Raw genomic sequence first — 21,344 nt, forward strand, 5'->3', positions numbered from 1 at the left:
TTTGGGCATGCATTAGGTGATTTGAGGGGGCGGGGCTCAAAGAAGCAGGGTTTTTCTGTGGATTTCTGTCAGGAAGCAGAGACAATTGTATGTTAGGTATCTTATCTTACCTAGAAGGCAGGACTAAAGCTGTAATTTATAAGAAGCATCAGCCATTCTTATTAGCTGGGAATAGCCATCTCCCTTCTTTCCATTTATGGCTCCATCCTACTCATCCTACAGCATAAAGAGTCCCACATTCATGCATTTAGACACTGAAGTTCCTCCTCCTGCAAAGAACAATTCTCAAGGAGCTTAGGGCCACTTGGGTGGGAATATCTAGGGTCCTGGGTACCTAGAAAGTGACCTAGAAAGGGGATATGTGACTTTACACGTTTTTTTGGCTGTCTCAGGTTTCTCACATCTTTGGAAGGGAATTAGCAGAGATGAGCCAGAGGACAACCCCTATAGCACAGGTCCCATCGTGTGAGCCCCATTGCCGGGGTTGCCTGGTTCTTAGGGCAGAACTGACTCTAGGTCACTAACTCTTGCCCTAAGCAACCAAAACAAACAAACAAACAAAAAACACAGAACCCAGGTATTTGGGGAACTAAGGTAGAGTGGCAACAGGGCCATTGAAAATGGGGAGGGTGGAGTGTTGAGAGGCTAGAATAATGGATGAGTTAGATGTTTATGTCACCAAGACTAGACACAAAGCTTTGGATGAAGAAGAAAAGGACAGTGAGCCACTTGCCAAAGTCTTTGTTGAATGAGGGGGAGCTCAGTAGATAGCAGATGTGAGGACATGGTAAAAACTGGCTTGGCTGCTTTATGAGAACTGGGTTTTTGTTTCATTTTAAAATAAGATTGGGAAGTTATGTTTCAGAAGTAGCATTAGGAGCAACAAATTCCCAGTCTCCAGCTTTTAGGCCTCGGGCACTTGCAATGTGATAAACAGCTACCACTTCAGAGAGCAACAAACAGATAAAAGATTTTAAAGAACAGACAGGTTTCAGTTGGGGTAAATGGTGTCCTGATCTAAGGTACTAAGTTTGACAGCAATAAAAAATGTGTTCAGAAGTAATATCACTAGCACCTTAAAATGTGTTAAATATGTGTCTAGGAAATCTAAGTTTTCATGATTTCTTAAACTGAAGCTGCAGTGCAATAATTAGAGAGAAAAAAATTGCACCCTTCACTAAATTTTACAACAAAGCTTAATATGGGGTTATCTCAATTCTGATCAAAATCTTCAAAAGTTGTATCTGCTCCTAAAATTGACCACTCTTAAGATCTTTTTGTTTTATTTAATGGGAAATCAAAGGTTTTTTGTTTCATTTTCATAGTCTCCCACCCTCCCAGTTCCTGCCAATGTCTTTTGTCAGACATCTGTGATACCAACCACAATCTGGTTGGACCCTTTTTTTTTTTAATCCTCACCCCAGGAGTGAGGATATATTTTCCCCCATTGATTTTTTTTTTTAAGAGCGTGGAAGGGAGTAGGGAAGGGGGGAGAGAGAGAAATATTGACGTGAGAGAGACACATTAATTGGTTGCCTCCTGCTCGAACTCCGAACAGGGCCAGGGATTGACCTGCAACCAAGGTACATGCCCATGATTGGGAATTGAACCCGTGACTCTTCAGATATGGGCCAATCTCTAACCACTGAGAAAAACTATCTAGGGCTGGTTGAACTCTTTAAGGAAAAGTAGAGGACAGATGACCCTGGTGTGGGGTGAGCAATTTGGGCTCATCTGTCTGTTGATGGATGGAGATGATCCTGATGGAACCATTACTGAGCTAAGGGACTAATGGCCTTGTGCACTGACCCCTTTCCAAGACGGCCCACCGACCCCCTTGCCCCTTGCTCATGTGAATTCATTTATTTATTTTGTTATTAAGGAAATACCTTTTCTTAAAAATTTATACTCCTCAAGGTTCTTTGAATTCCTTCTAAGGCATATTTGTTTTATGTGGAGCATTGACTTTTTGGCCTCGGCCATCAAGTCGGCTTAGAGTGACTCTCCCTGTGCACTCGACCGTACAAGTGGTTCTTCAAACTTATCTGTGATCTCAGAACCACAGGCTGATTGAATGTCTATTCCCCAGCTCCAGAGGCACAACTTCTCAACCACATCCACACGCTTGCTGACAGATTCGGAGACTAAAGGCTAAATCTAGCCCAGAATATGTTCTCTCCCTGCTGGAGCTGAGAGAATCGGGTGGCCAAAGAGAACAGCAAATCCATATCCCCTGATGGTTGGTTTGCCCAGCCATGCTTCTTACTGATATGCTTTTTTTTTATTAGTTAAGGTATTACAAATGTGTCCTCATCCCCCCCATTAACCCCTAACCTCCCCCTCCCCCTCCCCCCCCCCGCCCCACACACTCATGCTCCCATCCCCCTGTTGTCCATGTCCATTGGTTTGGCTTATATACATGTATACAAGTCCTTCGGTTGATCTCTTCCCCTTACCCCCGCCCTCCCCTACTTTCCTTCTGGGGATTGATAGCCTGATCGCTGTTTCTCAGTCTTTGGGTCTGTCCCTTTTCATCAGTCTATGTTGTTCTCTATAATCCACAAATGAGTGAGATCATGTGGTATTTATCTTTCTCTGACTGGCTTATTTCACTTAGCATAATGCTCTCCAGTTTCATCCATGCTGTTGCAAATGGTAAGAATTCCTTTTTTACAGCAGCGTAGTATTCCATTGTGTAGATGTACCACAGTTTTTTAATCCACCCATCTGCTGATGGGCACTTAGGCTGTTTCCAAATCTTAGCTATGGTGAATTGTGCTGCTATGAACATAGGGGTGCATATATCCTTTCTGATTGGCGTTTCTGGTTTCTTGGGATATATTCCTAGTAGTGGGATCACTGGGTCAAATGGAGTTCCATTTTTAGTTTTTTGAGGAAACGCCATACTGTTCTCCACAGTGGCTGCACCAGTCTGCATTCCCACCAGCAGTGCATGAGGGTTCCTTTTTCTCCACATCCTCGCCAGCACTTGTCATTTGTTGATTTGTTGATGATAACCATTCTGATGGGTGTGAAATGGTACCTCATTATCATTTTGATTTGCATCTCTTGGATGATTAGTGACTTTGAGTATGTTTTCATATGTCTCTTCGCTTTCCTTATGTCCTCTTTCGAAAAGTATCTATTTAGTTCCATTGCCCATTTTTTGATTGGGTTGTTTATCTTCCTTTTGTTAAATTGTATGAGTTCCCTGTAAATGTTGGAGATTAAACCCTTGTCAGAGATAACATTGGCAAATATGTTCTCCCATGCAGTGGGCTATCTTGTTGTTTTGTGCATTCCCCATTAAAAGTCCAATGGCATATTTCACAGACCTAGAACGAACTCTCCAAAAATTCATCTGAAATAAAAAAAAACACAAAACCCAAATAGCTGCAGCCATCCTGAGAAAGAAGAACAAAGTAGGAGGGATCTCAATACCAGATATCAAGCTGTACTACAAAGCCACTGTTCTCAAAACTGCCTGGTGCTGGCACAAGAACAGACATATAGACCAATGGAATAGAATAGAGAACCCAGAAATCGACCCAAACCACTATGCTCAATTAATATTTGACAAAGAAGGCAAGAGCATGCAATGGAGTCAAGACAGTCTCTTTAATAAATGGTGTTGGGAAAGTTGGACAGATACATGCAAAAAAATGAAACTAGACCACCAACTTACATCATTCACAAAAATAAACTCAAAATGGATAAAGGACTTAAACGTAAGACAGGAAACCATAAAAATCTTAGCGGAATCCTTGTTTATTGTCTGTCTCCTTTTACCAGCATGTGAGCTTCACAAAGACAGGATCTTTGTTTTGTTCCCTAATCTGTCCCAAGCACTTTGGAAAGAATCTGGTATATAGTAGGTCCTCAATAAACATGTGTTTTAAAATGAAGTTTCCCATTCTAAAGCGAAAATAAAGATAGATTACAGCATAGCTTTCATTTTTAGTCTTTCTAGCCTCTGTTGATTAGATAAATGAACTTTGTCTTTCTCTGTTTTCCCATGTGAAATTCCAAGTATAATATATTGGAAGGTAGTCTAAAGATTCTCCCGATGTTTGCCAGTTTGGTCTTTGCTAAGTATTTGGACGTGACCTTCACAGTATAATTAGACTATATAGCCACAGCATGTTTTGCAGCAGCTACATAAACTGATTGTTGAAGTTTGTCATTTTTATGTCACACAGTTTATCTGCTCTCAGCCTGTGTAATCAGGAAAGCTTCTGGGCGATATATCCCCCAAAGCAAGCGTCCCTACTTGCAGTTGCCTACTATTTACTGTATGGGCCAAATAAAAGGTTATGTTCTGGAAAGTGGGACAGGCTGTAATTCACTCTCTTTCTGGAGAGGCTTTTATTTTGCACGAGGGATTTATTTATTATTTACCTCATTTATCTGCCCTTCTGTTTCTCTGCCTCATTGCCTTAGCCTTTCTGATGGTCATGACATAGTAATGCGCCACTTGGTCTCCATTCTCTCTGCTCCCTCTCAGTCTCCTTCCTCCCCACAGGGGACACCCACCCGCCCACCCCATCCCCAAGCTGCTCCTTTTTCTCCCTCCTTGGCCAGCTACTTTGTAAGCAGCAATTGCACAAGATGGAAAACTGGATAATGTGATAACATATATGATGAAAACGTATTAAATTTGAGGATGAGATTAAATGGAGCATTTCTGAAAATAAAGATTCATTCTATGAGAGAAATAATAATTTAGGATGCAATGTAACTGCTACATAAATGCTCACATAAAATGGTTATCAAATGCACCCTGCTGTTGCCTGTCAAGGATAAAGGATTTCAAGGGCAGATTTTCCCCTGGAGGATAGTAATTGAGCCATATGGTTTATAGATTATTGAACCCAGTGTTAGCAGTTTCTGAAAAATGGTTTGGGCTTAATAAGGAGCAGTTGGGCAGTGAGGTACTTTCACATTCCGGTGTCCGCTAATGATGGTTTATATAAAGGAACGAAACCTTAAAACTGTAACTATTTTTCTTATCCAGTGTGATCTTGTGCACTATGCAAAATATCTCAAAGGCATAAAAAACCACAAAGTCTAACAGTGGAACATCTGGAGTTTTCAGGAGCTCCCAATTAAAATCATTAGATGAAATTCAGTAAATGTTTGCTTTGGTTTTAAAGGTTCAAAAAGGTTTCCTAAGCTGGTGGCTAAACTTATGGTAGAGTTGGGGAGAGATGGACAGAGGGAAGAGGGAAGAGGGAAGTGGGAGAGGATAGGAGGAAAAGAGAGAAAGGAAACCGTGGGAGATAAGAATGCAGCTCCGGAGCTGATGCCAGGGTCCCAATACCCACTCTTCCACTTACTGGAGAAGCACCCCAAGCAGCACCAGCCTCTTCTGATGAGCACAGTGGAGATGATGCTAGTGCTCACCTCTTAGGGTTGCTGTCAGTAGTCAAGGATGCCACTTCACATGCGGATGTTGCTCAGAACAGCGCATGGCCTGCAGGAAGTACTCTATAAATATGAGCTACTGATATTATAATTGAAATGTAAGAAGTCACGCTTTAGCTTTCTTTCTTTAAATGCAGTGGTTGTGGTATGATTTATGCAGAGTCATTAAGTCAGGGTGAGGCGGAGGTTGAATTAAGTCATTTGTAAGGCTGCCAAGGTAGAGGCTCTAGGTGCCCTGACCTCCACCGCACTCTAGGAAGAGGTCAAAGCCCAATCTATGTGGCAACATAAACAGAGCCCAGCCCTGGTTAGACACCCAGTGGGAGCTGAGAAAGACATGGCAGGTGAGCTTGGGAGATCCATTGCAAACACAGGTGCTAAGTCAGTGATGGCGAACCTTTTGAGCTCAGCGTGACAGCATTTTGAAAAACCCCAACTTAACTCTGGTGCCGTGTCACATATAGAAATTTTTTGATCTTTGCAACCATAGTAAAACAAAGATTTATATTTTGGATATTTATTTTATATATTTAAATGCCATTTAACAAAGAAAAATCAACCAAAAAAATGATTCATAGGTTCGCCATCACTGTGCTAAGTCAAGTGCACAAGACTAGAAGTTCACAACACCAGAGGCAGGAAAAGGGAGCAGGAGACACAGGTAGGATCTAGGAAGCCCAGGTCCAGCTTCACTTCAGGCCACACCAGCATCTCTACTGTGGGGAGAGAACCAGACCTAGGGATCTAGGAAGACAGAGAGGCATGAATTCCCTACACGTCTGAGAGCAGACCCAGAAAAACACTCACAATCCATCGGCCAAAGATTTCATAGCTTTCATTCAAGCTTTCATAATACAATATTACATTTACCTTTAGTTACAATCAAGTGTTAAGCTTTGCTTAAGCCAATGATCTCACTAGTCCAGAGGTTGACAAACTATATTCTTCAGGCATACCACCTGTTTTTAGAAATTAAGTTTTGTTGGAACATAGCTACATCCATGTGTTTGCTCATTATCCAAGGTCACACAGCTTGGAAAGCAAAGAAGTAGGACTAACACACGTGTGTTTGAATCCCAGGCCTGTGCTCAAATAAATCAAATAAAGAATTTAAAATGTTGGTGTAGCTTGCTATTTATAGTGCACTTATTTTTGATGGCATCAACTATCATAAAAGTTAAACTGATCATGTATGAAAGGCAATCTGTGAATTCACTTATAGGAAATGGTGCGAGCGATTATTTCGCTCCATGCAGGCACATCCTTCTCAGAGGATATATGCAAATGTAGTACAGAATTAGAAAGTCTTATTTATAGTCTGGGGCCAGGGAAATAGCTTTCTGGCTTGAATATAAAGGAAGGTAGAAGAGATAGTGGAAAGGCCCAGGCATAAGGAGTGAGAGTGGAAATCCCCACTTGAAAAGAGAATATGAAAAGAATAAATGCAGCTAAAAACAAACATATGCATATGTAAAACCACAGTAGTATTGAGAGCAACATAATTAAAAATAAGTGAGATCTCACTTTAATACCAGTTCAGTTATAAAAATGTTTTGAAAAAGTAATGCCGAAAGCTGGTGGCTATGCATTGAAAGCTGGTCCTTCATACATTGCTCTGGGCTATTGAAGATGAAAAGTAATTTGGACAAACACAGGAGACTTTAAAAGTATTCATATTCTTTGATTCAATAATTCCCCTTCTGAGAATTCATTCCCAGAATAATTCAAACTACTAGGAAAAAAATGAAGATGTTCTTTGTAGAATTATTTGAATGATAGCTCTTAAAATGTTGGTTCCACAACTGGGTAATGGTTAAATCAGTTATGATACTGCTACTCCCTAGAATTTTATACAGATTTTGAAGCTTATGACATACACCCTTAAAAAGAAATACAGACTGAGCAATGAATTACTAATACATGTTACAGCATGGATGAATGAAATCATGCTAACTGAAAGATGCCAGATGTAAAACACCACATATATGTGATTCCATTTATATGAAGTGTTTGGAGTAGGCATATCTGTGGAGTCAGAAGTAGAATAGTGGTTGCCTAGGGCTGGGTGTATGGGGAGGGGGTGAAGAAAGGGGGAGTGACTGATAATGGAAACAGATTTCTTTTGGGGGTGATAATAATGTCCTAACTTAGATTGGGATGATGGGTGCACAACTGGTGAATATACTAAAAATCATGTCATTGTATACTTTAAATGGGCGAATTATACCTCATAACAATGTTAAAAAATACAAATATTTTCCATAATTAAAACTGAGTTATACAAATATATAAAAAACAAACTAGTATATAACCAAATGCCAGCAGTGGTTTGGTTCAAAGGGTGAATTTATGAGTGAAAATATTTGCCTTCTCCTGTGTAAGTTTTTTGCAATATGATTAGAGTTGTTTTTTTATTATTAAAAAACCCAAGTAGATGTAATGAGAAAATAGAACCATTCTCCTTCACCAAAATAGTTTTTTGGGTGTGTTCTTTTTTGTTTTTGTTTTTTTAACCTTGCCAAGAGTCAGAAAATTTAGAGTGCAGCAGCCTTCACAATCCCTTCTGGCCATTTCAAGCCGTTTGATACTATTTTACAAGTGGAAACTATAACCATATTAATGAGTATAACCCCAACGAAAAATAGACACATTAAAATTCTGGTATATTGAACATATATGTGTTCTCATTTTTAGGAAGTGATAGAAGCAATCGCTGAGTGTGCATTTAAGACTTCACCTTTTCCAATTCTCCTTTCATTTGAGAATCATGTGGACTCGTAAGTATTTAACACATGTAATAGGAAGTCTTTTTCCCAAATAGGGCATGTTTAATAATTGTTCATCTGATGTAAGATTATTTGACATTATTAATGGTGTTCTTTGATTATGTTATGTATTAGGTGGCATGTTTTCATCTGTGTGAAATAGAATTCATTCATTTAAATCTCATTTATGTTAACATAATCCATTGGACTTATGAAATCTATTTCCATGCCATAGTAGGATTCTTACAAGGCAGTGGAGCACATTGCCTTACATAATATGAGTCTCTATTTCAGGGGGCGCTTTTACAATCCTCCTCCATTAGCTCCTTCTGTTGCATGCAAATTGATGGTCAGTTTAGCCATACCACAATGGATAGTTCCATATATATGGGAGCTGTTGTAGGGACAGCTGTAGATGCTATTCTGCCACTTTGCACTTATATAGAACACAGACCACCAGATGTTCCCGCTATCCTCTTCCCATTGGTGTCCCCTGTTTGTTAGTATTGGCAAACTTTTTCCTATTTCAAAATAGCCTGCACTTATTTCTGAGCTACACAAAGAAAAGGAAGTTTCACTTTTACTGTTTTATATTCATTTATGACAGAGGACCAGCGTAAGACACGTTTATTTCAAATATGTGGGTATTAGTTTGTCATGCACTTAATTTCAAGAGCTTCAAAATGAAAAAGTCTAATCTGCATTGAACCAAAATTCAAGCAACTGAAATTCTTGAGCATGGAATTAACATCTAAAGATGATGATGGAGCAGTGGCCATCATTGCTCACACCAGTATTTGGGAAGTCGTCCTCTTTCATTTCAAGGACCAGCCAGCAGCACCTGTCCTGATCACAAGGTCTTTCCTCCCTGCTCATTGAAAGTCCTTTCCAGGTCACTAATTCCTTCTGCCCAACTAATTTCCACAGGCTCCACTTCAGTAACTCTTCGGGAAGCGGTTGGTCATAAGCAAATTTCAGCTTCAGGAAATTCCTAAGCAGTTAAATGGGATCATCTGTTAACGTGTATGTGGCGAGAGCCCTTACTTCTAGTTTGCCCTCGGGAAACCTGTGTTACGTTTACCAGCTCATGATTCTGTTTCATTAGGAAACAGTCACCCAGTGGATGATGTAATCCTTGGGTCCATAATTTTTTAACACTTCTTCTGCGGGTCGACTGAAGAGAAAATACATTCTTCCCTTACATTGCTTTTTCTGTTCTAACAAAAGGGAGCAGCGCCCCTTCAGTTGCTGCATTTCTTACCTCATTTGCTGCGACAGCTCTGATTTACAGCTGACTTTCCTGGAGCCTTCTCTCATCTCTGCCCACCCATGTGTAACGGGGCTCTCACAGTGCCTTAGCATCTTTCTCCCAGGCACTGTAATTCCCAGACTTGTTGATGGTTATTTCCTTTGTGGAAGAATCTCTCTAAATCTAGCACCTTTATTTTCTTCAAGAAATACTCCTATGTCAATGAGACAAAGTGAAAAGCTGTTTACAAAATGTACAAATCCTTTCTCGATGATCCCACCCACTATGTTGAGTTCTCCTATAAGGTAGCCAGAGAGGTATCAACAACCAAAACCACCACACACATAATAACAGCCAAGATTCATTATGTCCTGAGCAGGGTTCCAAGCATAAGCCCATATAACCCACAAATCCAGGTGCTCCTAAGAATACATATTATGATTATGATTGTCCCTATTTGACAGATGAAAAAACTAAGTCCCAAAGAGAGTAACTTTCCCAAGGCTGTTCAGCTAAACCGTGACAGAGCTGGAATTCCAATTCGGCTAGTCTGGCTTTAAACATGGGTTTAACCACCACCATCCCCACACCTAAGCAGAGGTTCACGAACCTTGAAAACATCAAATGAAGACCATGAGAGCATCCACAAGGCACCTGCCTGAAAATGTTCACATGTCTGTAGTTGTACCCTTAACCACAGGACATTTTTTTGCCATCTTTTAACACCCGTCATACGGAGAGCCCAAACGGTATGAAAGCTAAGCCTATGTTGCACACAAAAGCAAAAACGATAATGCCATAATACTGTTCTTTCTGGTTTAAAACATGAGAAATTTAGCTATTAAAAGTTTATGAATAATTCACGAGTAACAAAAGAAAACAGGAAAACAACCTCTGGATGTCCTGCTGTTTATCTCCGACCGTTGAGACAATCTAATGGCTGTGAAATACGAAGATACTGACTTCTGTTGTGGGAGGAAGTTGTTTGCCTCATAATCCTGTTGTCCTTGAGCTGCACATAGCAAAATCGCTCAACCACAGTCCTTTCCTGGGAGGACTGCCATGCACCCTTGGAAATCTGATAAGCTTTCCCTTTGCTGGTAAAACCCTCTGCTTGACACGTGGGCCACCTCACCTCATTGCTGAGCCGGGAGCCAGACATCATTCATCAGCTGCAGCACGAGTTCCCACTAAACCTAGATGTAACCTCAGAATCCTTCTCAACACAGAGGCCCAGGGACACAGCCACCAAAGACGCCTGAAGTCTATGTGCGGTATCTAGTGAACCATGTTACCCTTCTGCAGGTAACAGGCTGTGGATCTCTGGTCCCAGCTCCTGTGAGCCAAAACAAACATACTGGAAAAAATAAAACTCACGGAATGTTCTGGTTTTCTCTCCAAATATCTGCAATCACCTATTCATGGATGACAGAGGGGAATCTGCCACCAGTTGCTGGCAACTTCTCCTGGTCCACCTGCTACCTTCAGAAACCCACTAAATGCAGATTCCTGAGCCACACCCCCATTCCTGACTTCAAATTTCTAGAAATAAGCATTGGAAAAGTCCTAGTTCACTCCCATGCTCTGCCTAATTTGTGAGCTAGCACTTTCAAAAGAAGAATTCTACACTGAAATCCAAGGAAGTAACATCTAGCCATGGTTCAGCCACGGACAGTGGGAGATTTGCCCTGGGCTTTTAATTCCCTTGCACTATCGATGCCTCATCTATAGAGGAGGAGCTGGTTTAGAGGACTGACCCCATGAAATGAGGCACGTTTCTCGGTCAGAGAACTGACCACTTTGCCAGGTGCCTACACTTTATTAAAACACTGCAGGTATTTCAATATGCCTAGATGTTTCTGCGATGGTCTGAAGCTCAAAAATGTGTATGTGAATATTTTCCTCTCACTTCATCTCCATGGTAGCCACTATTGATACTCTCAATGCGATTTCTGCAGTTCTGACCCGCAATTAAAGCTGGTTTGTTTTCCACGGTCCTTTCCTATTCAGCTTGCCCTCTGTTCTGCTTCAGCTTCCTGTCAGGTGGGCATGTGCGCCTGTGGAGAGCGTGAACTGCCTGGTTACCGAATAGGGCGCTTTACTTTTTCTTGGATACCAACCTCTTGTTCTCTCCTTCTCTGTTGATTTTGAGGCAGGTTTGTAAAAAGTCTAGGTCAGACGTAGATCGTTGCTGTACAAAGTGCAGTTGATCCGTGGACCAGCACCGTAGGCATGACTGGGAGCTTGATTGAAATGCAGTCGCAGGCCCCACCCCAGACTCTGACTTCTAACCCTCATTTTCTTAAGACCTACCATGATTTGAGTGAAGCCTGAGCTCTCTGCTCTAAGCACTGCGGCCTGTTAAACACCTGCCAAGGAATTACCTGCAGACGTGTTACAAATGCAGGTTTCAGGCCTCCACTCCCAGCCCAGTGAGTCAGGGGACTGGAGGCTAAGCCTGCCACCTGCAGCTTTAACAGCTTCAGGTGACTCTTTAGAGCAGTGGTTCTCAACCTTGGCTGCACATTAGAATCACCTGGGAATCTTTTTTTAAAATATATTTTATTTTATTTTTTACAAAGAGGAAGGGAGAGGGATAGTCAGAAACATCCATGAGAGAGAAACATCGGTCAGCTGCCTCCTGCACACCTCCCACTGGGGGATGTGCCCGCAACCAAGGCACATGCCCTTGACAGGAATCGAACCCGGGACCCTTCAATCTGCAGGCCGACGCTCTAGCCACTGAGCCAAACCAGTTAGGGCTGGGAATCTTTTTAAAATCCTGATTTCTGGGCCTCATCCTCCGGAAATTCTGTTTCTTTGTTATGGGGTGGGGCCACAACATTAGTAACAAAGAAACAGAATTTCCGGAAGATGAGGCCCAGAAATCAGGATTTAAAAAGATTCCCAGGTGATTCTAATGTGCAGCCAAGGTTGAGAATCACTGCTTTAGTGGAATCGGGTGTAAGATTGTGCTCCAGAAAATCCCTTCTCTGGGCCTGGAGGATTATTTTACAGAACACAGGAATCTGCCTGTCACCTGCAAGGGACACCTGGAACACCTCCCTCTGCTGGTGAGAATATTGTTCCCTGAGAAATCCTGAAAGCAGGGCATTCCTGTGAGCCCTTTTCCCACCAGGTCTCTGATCAAAGGAACTTGGGGCTCCAAATTCCAAAACTCAAGAAAAATATCATCTACTTCAGCACCTGTTCCCTTATTTTAATCAATCGTAGTATTTGAGTTTTTTTTTGTGTGTGTTTTTTAAATTAATCCTCACCATCGATTTTTAGACAGAGTGGAAGGGAGAGGGGGAGACAGAGAGAGAAACATCGATGTGAGAGAGATACATCGATTGATTACCTCCCACACATGCCTCGACCACTGCTGGGGATCAAGTCTGCAACCAAGGTACATGTCCTTGACCAGGACTCAAACCCAGGACCCTTCAGTCTGCAGGCTGATGGTCCAACCACTGAGCCAGATTGGCTAGGGCAATTCTAGCTGGTTTAAACTTGAGCGTGCTTCAGAATGATCTAGAAGCCTTGGGCTGTGCTTCCTCAGATTCTGATTCAGAATCTGCCTTGAAGGCCTTGAACCTGCATTTCTAACCAGCTCTAAGGGCTGTTGATGCTGCTGGGCCATGGACCACACTTGGGTAGCAAAGCTCTGTGGTGTTTAAGTAGCTTCATTCTGTGAAAGTGAAATGGAGGGTCTGGACAGTTTCTTTTGTGCAATCTGGACCATGCGGTCCCCGCACAGATGGACGTGCTTGAGCTACAGGCACAGAGCTGGCTGGCTTGGTTGAGCCTCAGGGTCAGTTATCCTTTGAGCAAAAGTGTCTGAACTGAGGATTCCCGGGCTGCCTGCCAGATGGGCCGCATCTCTGCTTGCTCCCCAACTTCTCAGACGTTGCACCCCCAGTGCTTTTCAGGTTGCTGCTCTGACTGGCAGTTTTCCTCTCTGTGTAACTGCAGAGGAACGCCACAGTGTATGCTCAGGGCTGCTTGGCCATGCAGTCAATCTCATATGCCTCCAGGAAGGCGGGTTGAGAAGTTGGGAAGCTGCTATGAAGGGATTTGCAAGTTCTGTGACTCTCTTCATTGCCTCTCCCTGCAATTCCATATTCAGGCTCATATTTGGACCCCAGAAAACTCACTAAAGCCCACAAATATGTGCTTTTTTACAAATGGGGGCATAAGGAGTGCTTTTCCCTGTGGGCCATTACGATATGATTTGAACCCCCAAAGGCACCCCCCCTTCCAGGAAAAAGCAGTCCATGATCCGGGCTTAACAGTCATGTCTTCCAAGAGAGAAGGAAAATAATCACATTTTAAATCAACTGGAATTGTATAAAGAAGGCTTTTTATCCCTTACTTTTTCTTGCTTCAGTCCCAGTTCTGCTAAAGGTGTTCACAACGCAGCACGTAGAGAGGACTCTTGGAAATCGAGTTTGGCAGCCTGTAGATCAAAATCACGGTCCACAAAACCCGATGGAATTGGATGCCTTTGTAATGATATTTAACATTCTGCAGAATGAGAAAAATGTTATTGCTTTGCAAAAGGTCAAAGGAAGCAGGCGTATTGAAAGACTGCGGATGGTACCTCATAGGAATGGTGTTTCTATGTTCGCAGGCTCACAAGTTGTCTAGTCTGACTGCAATCATCTTACCTTTGCCCTGGTCTTTAACGTTGAAAAGGCATTTGCATCCATTACTTCATCTTCTCAGCAGCGTTGTCCCTTTCCAAGAGTAGTTGTTATCCTCTCCATTATCCTCAACATCAAGAATGGTTGAGAGCCTGGAGTCTCCAACCTTTTCCCATCAGACCAGATGCCTGCAGGCACATAGTCAGGCTGACAGACCTTTGCTTCTCTACTATGCAAATAAGAGTTGCAGACACCTTTCTCCAAGGTGCCTGCTGCTTTTGTCTTTCCTCTAGGTCCTAGGACCTCTTCCCAAAGCTTCTGCCCATCTGCCCTTCTACATTTTGAGATATATTCTCTCTCTCTCTCTCTCCCCCTCCCCCCCTCCCCTGCCCCTTTCTCCCTCTCTCCTTCTCTCTCTTTCCCTCTCTCCCTCTCTCCCTCTCTCCTTCCTCTCTGTCCAAATCTCTCCTTTCCTCCCTCTCCTCCCTTACCTCCTTATAAACCTCCTTTGCAGTCTAGGTCTCTCTGTTGGTTGAACAAATTTCACCCAAGAATTCACATGAAATCATGAACAAATTCCCCCACCCCCCCCCAAGTGTCTTGCATTTGACTTGGAATCAGGAAATTAAACAAAAGGGACTGAGTGCCTAACTCTGGGACATTTGAGAATATTGCCATGAGTATGGTATTCAGATTCTCATAGGGCAGGTAGTAAACAAGGGATTTTGCATGATAAACACGGATCCAGAAAGGGCATTGCCTCTTTCTGTGGTTAATAACACAGTAAGCCTCCTGTCCAGCCTCTGGAGTAAGCCTCCTTGCTGCCCCCCTTCTCTCTCCTTTCCCCGCAGCCCGAAGCAGCAGGCCAAGATGGCAGAGTATTGTCGGCTGATCTTCGGGGACGCCCTTCTCATGGAGCCCCTGGAAAAATACCCAGTAAGCATTTTTGATGTTTACCCCTGAGGGAACGAATGTATTATTTATGAGCGGAGGTAGGGGGGGCACTTCCTTACCTGCCTTTCATGTTTACCTTTCTTGGTAAGATTATGTCCTTGACAATGAACCTTTGGACTGGGAGGAGACGGGTAGTGTGTGCCACTGAGGGTGGGAGACATCATTCTCTTCCTCTGCCCACAGTCTCACTCCCTCTCTCTCGCTGCCAGACGTGACCCACTCAGGACTGCAGGGCTCCCACAGGCAACCGCAGCCCACAGAGGCCGTCTGCGGGGACAGGGCTCCGATCACCTCCCAGGGAACCACATCACACCCCTTTGAGAGAAAAGGGTTGGCAAAACAGGGCCTTGCAGGTGGCACAGTGACATCTGGGCCTGTCCCTGCTGGCCGCTGCTCACTTCCCAGAACGTGCCTCTTGGGGTGGTAGAACTCAGGCGTCCTGTAGCCATGGCAACACCCCTGCTTTGGGAGGGGAAGCAGCTGAAACAGCCTCTGGTAGCCTCTTCCCTCTTCCCCCCTCTCTCCAAGTCTCCCCACATCCTTACACGATTTTTCATACCAGTGCCCAGGCTCGTTGAAAGCAAAGAACACAGGACGGGCTTATATGGAAGTTTAGGGGAGTTTCTAAAAACAGCCCCTCTCGGGACTTGCACAGGTGCTCCTGATGCAGCATCTAATAAGCCTGGCAGGGGAAACTGACTTTCCCACGAGAGGTGCAAGCTTGAAACACCTGAAGTAAGCCTTGCAAACAAGGGTGGCTTGAACCTCAGGGCGGCAAGGAAATCTGAAGCCACCTGCTCCACTTCTGCCCATGCCAAGGAGGCTGCAGCTGAACTACCTGGCGCCAGGACGGGGCTTTTGCTGTTTTTAAACTGCACTGAAAAGTGGGTTCTACGGTGCCTGTCTTTCCCAACTCTGCCTGGCAGACGCCACTCGAACTGGCTTCCTCCTTGGACAGTCCAGGCCAGGCCTCCTTTTCTGTCCTAAGTCAAAGCGGTTGGATTTATATGGTCCTACGGACACTCATGGCACTTCGTGTTCGCACACCAAAGCTACTAGTGTATTTCTGTGATCTGATGCATGTGGATTCGCTGGGGGAAAATAAGAATGGTAATTATAATGTGCCTGCTATGGGAAAAAGCCAGGAGCCCTGAGCCAGCCCGGCTTAGCACACACTTAGTTTATCTTCATCTTATCATATCGGGAGTAAAAGATAACCTGGAAGCTCTTCGAGTCCAGAGCTGTCCTGGGGGCTTGAGGAGAGAATCTGAAAGGAAAGGGGAGGGTTTTTAAAGAATGTTCTTTCTTTTAAAAAAAAATAGCTGGAATCTGGAGTTCCTCTTCCAAGCCCTATGGATTTAATGTACAAAATTTTGGTGAAAAATAAGAAGAAATCACACAAGTCGTCGGAAGGAAGCAGCAAAAAGAAACTCTCAGAACAAGTCTCAAACACGTGCAGTGACTCCTCCAGCGTGTTCGAGCCCTCGTCTCCCGGAGCCGGTGAGGGGCTGGGGGCCCAGGGGCTGGCAGGTGAGGGGCTGGGGAGTGAGGGGCAGGCGGGCTCTCTGTCTCCTATTATGTATGGGTTTAAGAATTGCTCCTCTAAAACTAGCTAGAAATACTTCTTACATTTCCATTTGGGCTCAAATCTCAATGTTATTGGCTTTCCTTTGCTGCTATAATGAGGTGGCATAAAACTACACAAATGTCTTATCCCCCAGTTCCGGTCAGAAGGTCCATGCGGTGTCATTGGGCTAAGCTGCAGGTGGCTGCAGGGCTGCATTCTTTTCTGGAGAGTCTAGGAAATCCTAGTCCATGCTTTTTCCAACTTTCAGAGGCCACCCACATTCATTGGCTAGTGGCCCCATTCCTTCAACATCAAAGCCAGCAATATCGCTCTCATTGACCCTTCTGTCATCTGCCTCTGACCACAGCCAAGAAAGGTCTGCTGTTTTGAATGACTCATGTCTTTACACCAGACCCAACAGGATAATCCAAGACATAGGACATAGTCACAGGCCATGGACATTTTGGGGAGGTCATGATTCTGGCTACCACAGAAGCCAGATAACCTTTGGAGTGACCTCATGGTTTTAAGCTTCTTTAGGGCAGGGATCCCTTGGCATGAATTATAGGACTGGGCACAAGATGTTCACTGCATGTGTTCTCATTGATGATGCTGAGACTTCTGGGCAATTCAGTATACCCCTATTTTAAAGAGCTCTATTAAAATGTGAAAGGGCAAAGTTACTTAAATTATCTATCAAAACTACTAAGTAATGCTTAACATTAATAATTCTCCTTTTTTATTTAATTTGAAATAGATTTTCGTGGTTGATGAGAAAAGAAATCTAAGTGGTCACCCATTTTCTCTGAATTATTTGTGACTTAGTCTAATTTATTTTCCAAGTTTAGTTAAAATAACCTTGGCAATCTGAAAAGTGTATCATGAAGACCTCCTGGGTGGAGGGTGGCAAGTGGAGGAAACTTTAGGTTTGAATCTAGGAAGTTCTCCAATGAAATGTTTAACTGCCATTGGAAAACTGTGGGCAGTATCTACAAAAGCTGAATGGTGGCACCCCTATGCCCCAGGAATTCCACCCCTAAGTCTGAGCCCAAGAGAAGTGCACATAAATCTTCACAGAGGGGCAGGGACAGGAAGTGCTTAGAACAGCACTATTCAGAACAGCCACAAGCGGAAAACCAACCAAATGCTCACCAACAGAGAAACACACCGTGGTACATTCACATCATGGAGTAATGTGCAGCAATTATGAACTACAACTGCTCACATTAATATGAATGAATCTCAGAAACATAATGTTGAGCAAAAGAAGTCAAATTTTAAAAAGTATGGCATGATTCCATTTATATAAAGTACCAAATCAGGCAGGACTAACCTATGTCATTAGAAGTCAGGAAATGATTATTATTGGTGAAGACGTCACTGGGAGGAGCCCAAGGGTACTTCGGGTCATATTTTGTTTCTTGATCGGAGTACTAGTCACTCAGGCAGGTTTATGTTGGTTAAATTCATTGCACTGCATATATATATGATATCTGTTCTTCTCTGTATACTTACATATGGCAATTAAGAGATTTTTTTAAAATATATTTTATTGATTTTTTACAGAGAGGAAGGGAGAGAGATAGAGTGTTAGAAACATCGATGAGAGAGAAACATCGATCAGCTGCCTCCTGCACATCTCCTACTGGGGATGTGCCTGCAACCCAGGTACATGCCCTTGACCGTAATCAAACCCGGGACCTTTCAGTCCGCAGGCCGACGATCTATCCACTGAGCCAAACCGGTTTCGGCCAATTAAGAGATTTTAAAATAATTTTTAAAAATTAAAATATAAACTCAGTGGCAATCGGGAAAAAAGAGCGTTGGCCAACTCTCTGATTTATCTTTTCTTCTAATTTTCCATGCCAATTGTCCATTCCTTTCCTTTAGATAAAAATCCTTATCAACAGACATGATGTAATTCTTTGAAAGTTTTTTTTTTTAAGTTCTTGAATGTTTATTTCAAACATTATTATGCAATTCTGACTCTTTTTTCAAAAACAGCTTTTGTTCTCAGTAAGAATGTTCCTTGTGAAGTTTTGGGATGAATGTCATTAACAGCCCACCTATTCCCTAGCACAGTTCCATCCCCTGGGGCTGGCGAGTAACCTGTATCTTCTTCAGATGTGGGTGCTTGGCTTCCATCTGCCTTCCTCACTCCCAGCTCCCTGCCTCTTATTCACTGGCTGCATAACACAAATAGTGATTTTCACAGGCACCGAACATTATTGCTTAATACAGAGAAAGAGCAGCAATCTGTTAGTAATTTGGTAGTTCCTAAATTAGCCCCATAGTCTGTTGAGCAATGTTTATTTATTCCGGTGGAAAATTTTGACATTGTAATACACAGGTAGGCCCCTGAATAAGGAGGACTGCTAATTGACCAAATTTGGTTTATAGGTGTTCTTGGCACTGTGAAGTCAAGGAACTTTAAAAAGCATGAAATGGTTCTTATTTCAGAACTAATTTGCTTCTTGTGGCCATGCTTGGCCAGGTGCGTCTTCCAGGATTCAGCCCTTTGCCAGTGTACTTATCTTAAAAAACTAGGGTAAAATAAGATTTTTTTCCATGGTCCAACAAGATTCCTTCAAGGTCCCTCCAAAGACATAAGGAAAAATCAGGTCCCTGCTCATAGAGCAAAAGAAGACAAATCCTCCCTCCCGCCCTCCCCAGCCCATGCAACCAAATTCTGACCTGATGGAGTATTTGGAATGACTGCTATATTGTGCCCCATGCAGCATTGTGCAGGAGGCTCTGTCAATCGGCTTTTTAAATTAGTTGACAAAAAAGAATCCCCTCTTTGATTAAAAAACAAAACATAGTTACTTGGGGCAACAAATTTGATTAGAAAAAAAAAATGTGTTAGCCTCCTAAAAGAATGTGTCTTTAGTAGAATATCTTTTCTATCTAAAATATAATGGACTTGCCCTGGCCGGTTTTGCTCAGTGGATAGAGCATTGGCCTGCGAACCGAAAAGTCCCGGGTTCGATTCCAGCCAAGGGCACATGCCCGGGTTGTGGGCTCGATCCCCAGTGGGGAACGTGCAGTAGGCAGCCAATCCATGATTCTCTCTCATCGTGGATCTTTCTATCTCTCTCTCCCTCTTCCTTCCTCTCTGAAATCAATAAAAATATAAAAATAAAAATAAAATAATAATAAAATAAATAAAATGCAATGGACTTACCTTATTAACTAACACAATATAAGCATCATAAAGTGGTTGTATGTGGCTTTCTTTAATAAATAAGCCATAAATAATAAGGCTTGCTGGAGCCAAAATTCTGTTTCCACTAAAGATAGTTCATGAATGTTTTGCTCACTGCAATCATTCAGTAATCAATTCAGCTTCATCAGCCAAATGAAAACAGTTCTAAGCTTCTTGGAAGACAGTGCTGTGGGTACTGTCAATTATATAGCGTGGATATGGCAGCTAACTTAGAAGGCAGGAGGGATTGGCCAATCCAGTTGCCTCATTTTTGAGCCAACATTGCCATCTATGGGGAGCATCATGCTATTGCACTGTGTGTACCCTGCCGTCGTCAACTCAACCAATTTAGAACGATGCCTTCTTTACATTTTACTTGAAACTCTATTTACAGAACTGTTATTACTGGGTCTGATGGGAGCCCAGAGATGTGGAAGAATGTAATGCCTCATATTAGTGAGAATAGTTTTTAAACTTTCATTAGCATCTATTTTATATTCAATTTACTCCCAGGCCATACACTTTTGTTTCTCCAGGGATATCTTTTTCTTCTGTGCAGCCTCCTCTTCTGGTTTAGGAACAGGCTGCTCTTTTTCAGCAGGATCCTGTCAGTGAGGCAGGGGGAGCTCCTGTGGCTGAACCCGCCCGGGAGCTCTGTGCTGCATCTTGGGAGCCTGTTCACCTGGATGTGCTCAATGACCAGAGACTCTAGGTCTGCACCCTCACGTTCAGCATCACTCTGCATTTTTAAACATGTGCAGCAAAAACTCAGCACTTTGGGGGGATCACTGACCCTGTGTCCAGCCCCACTATTTGTAGCCAGGGCACACCATTGTAACGACAGAATGGCGCACATCACTTCTGCAGACACTTGGTAGCTTTCCTAATATGCATACCCTTGATGGGCTGGGCAGGTTCACGAGTGTTCTTAAAGTGACCACCCAGATTTGAACCTCTTGATGGGCATAATTTTGTGGGGTTATCTGGGTCAAGTGAATAGGGAACCATTTTCAGAGGTCACCTCAGGCCACTGAAGGGCAGAGCACTGGTGATATTATTTAACCTGGCAGATCATTCACCAAATCTGCAGAGAGAAAAACGAGCCATTGGGAATGACTGCATATTGGCAAAATGTGAAGCTGAGATAGATTTCCCTAATGCAGAATGATTTAAGTATTTACTTATGTTACCCTACCTACCCTCTTAAACAGGATTTCATCCTTTTCCAAGTTACATCCAAGAATGCATTCATCAAATAAGCCTGCAGGCAAATCATAGGATGCAGTTGGACCTTCGAGTGGTTGTGTGGTCAGGTGTGGTACCACAGCCCCACCAGCCCCGGCCCCTATCCCCTTCCTTTCTTCTGTGAGGTCCTCTATGGCCTTGGGAAAGTAACTGCAAGGTCACGGAGCACAGGCCAAGCACCACATTGAAGAGTCAGGGTTAAAAAAAAGATGGGAAGTGATAGTTTGTCTGTTTTAGGGTGATCCAGACCCTTAAAGAGAATGCACACATCAAGATAGGACACATGTGC

General features: G+C 43.0%; 1 protein-coding gene across 4 annotated transcripts in view; it reads left to right on the forward strand.

The window, feature by feature from the left end:
- The window catches only part of PLCB1 (phospholipase C beta 1), a 628,875-nt gene that overhangs the window by 482,946 nt on the left and 124,585 nt on the right, over positions 1-21,344 (forward strand). For 2 of the 4 annotated variants that reach the window (XM_036322262.1, XM_036322264.1), the window contains exons 12-14: positions 8,119-8,201; positions 14,936-15,020; positions 16,361-16,568. In XM_036322262.1, the coding sequence (XP_036178155.1) occupies positions 8,119-8,201; positions 14,936-15,020; positions 16,361-16,568 (376 nt within the window). The remainder of the gene's footprint in view (positions 1-8,118; positions 8,202-14,935; positions 15,021-16,360; positions 16,569-21,344) is intronic. The other 2 variants (XM_036322263.1, XM_036322265.1) reach the window with 1 other exon arrangement.

Source organism: Myotis myotis, unplaced genomic scaffold (assembly GCF_014108235.1).
Source record: "Myotis myotis isolate mMyoMyo1 unplaced genomic scaffold, mMyoMyo1.p scaffold_m19_p_9, whole genome shotgun sequence".
NCBI lineage: Eukaryota > Metazoa > Chordata > Mammalia > Chiroptera > Vespertilionidae > Myotis > Myotis myotis.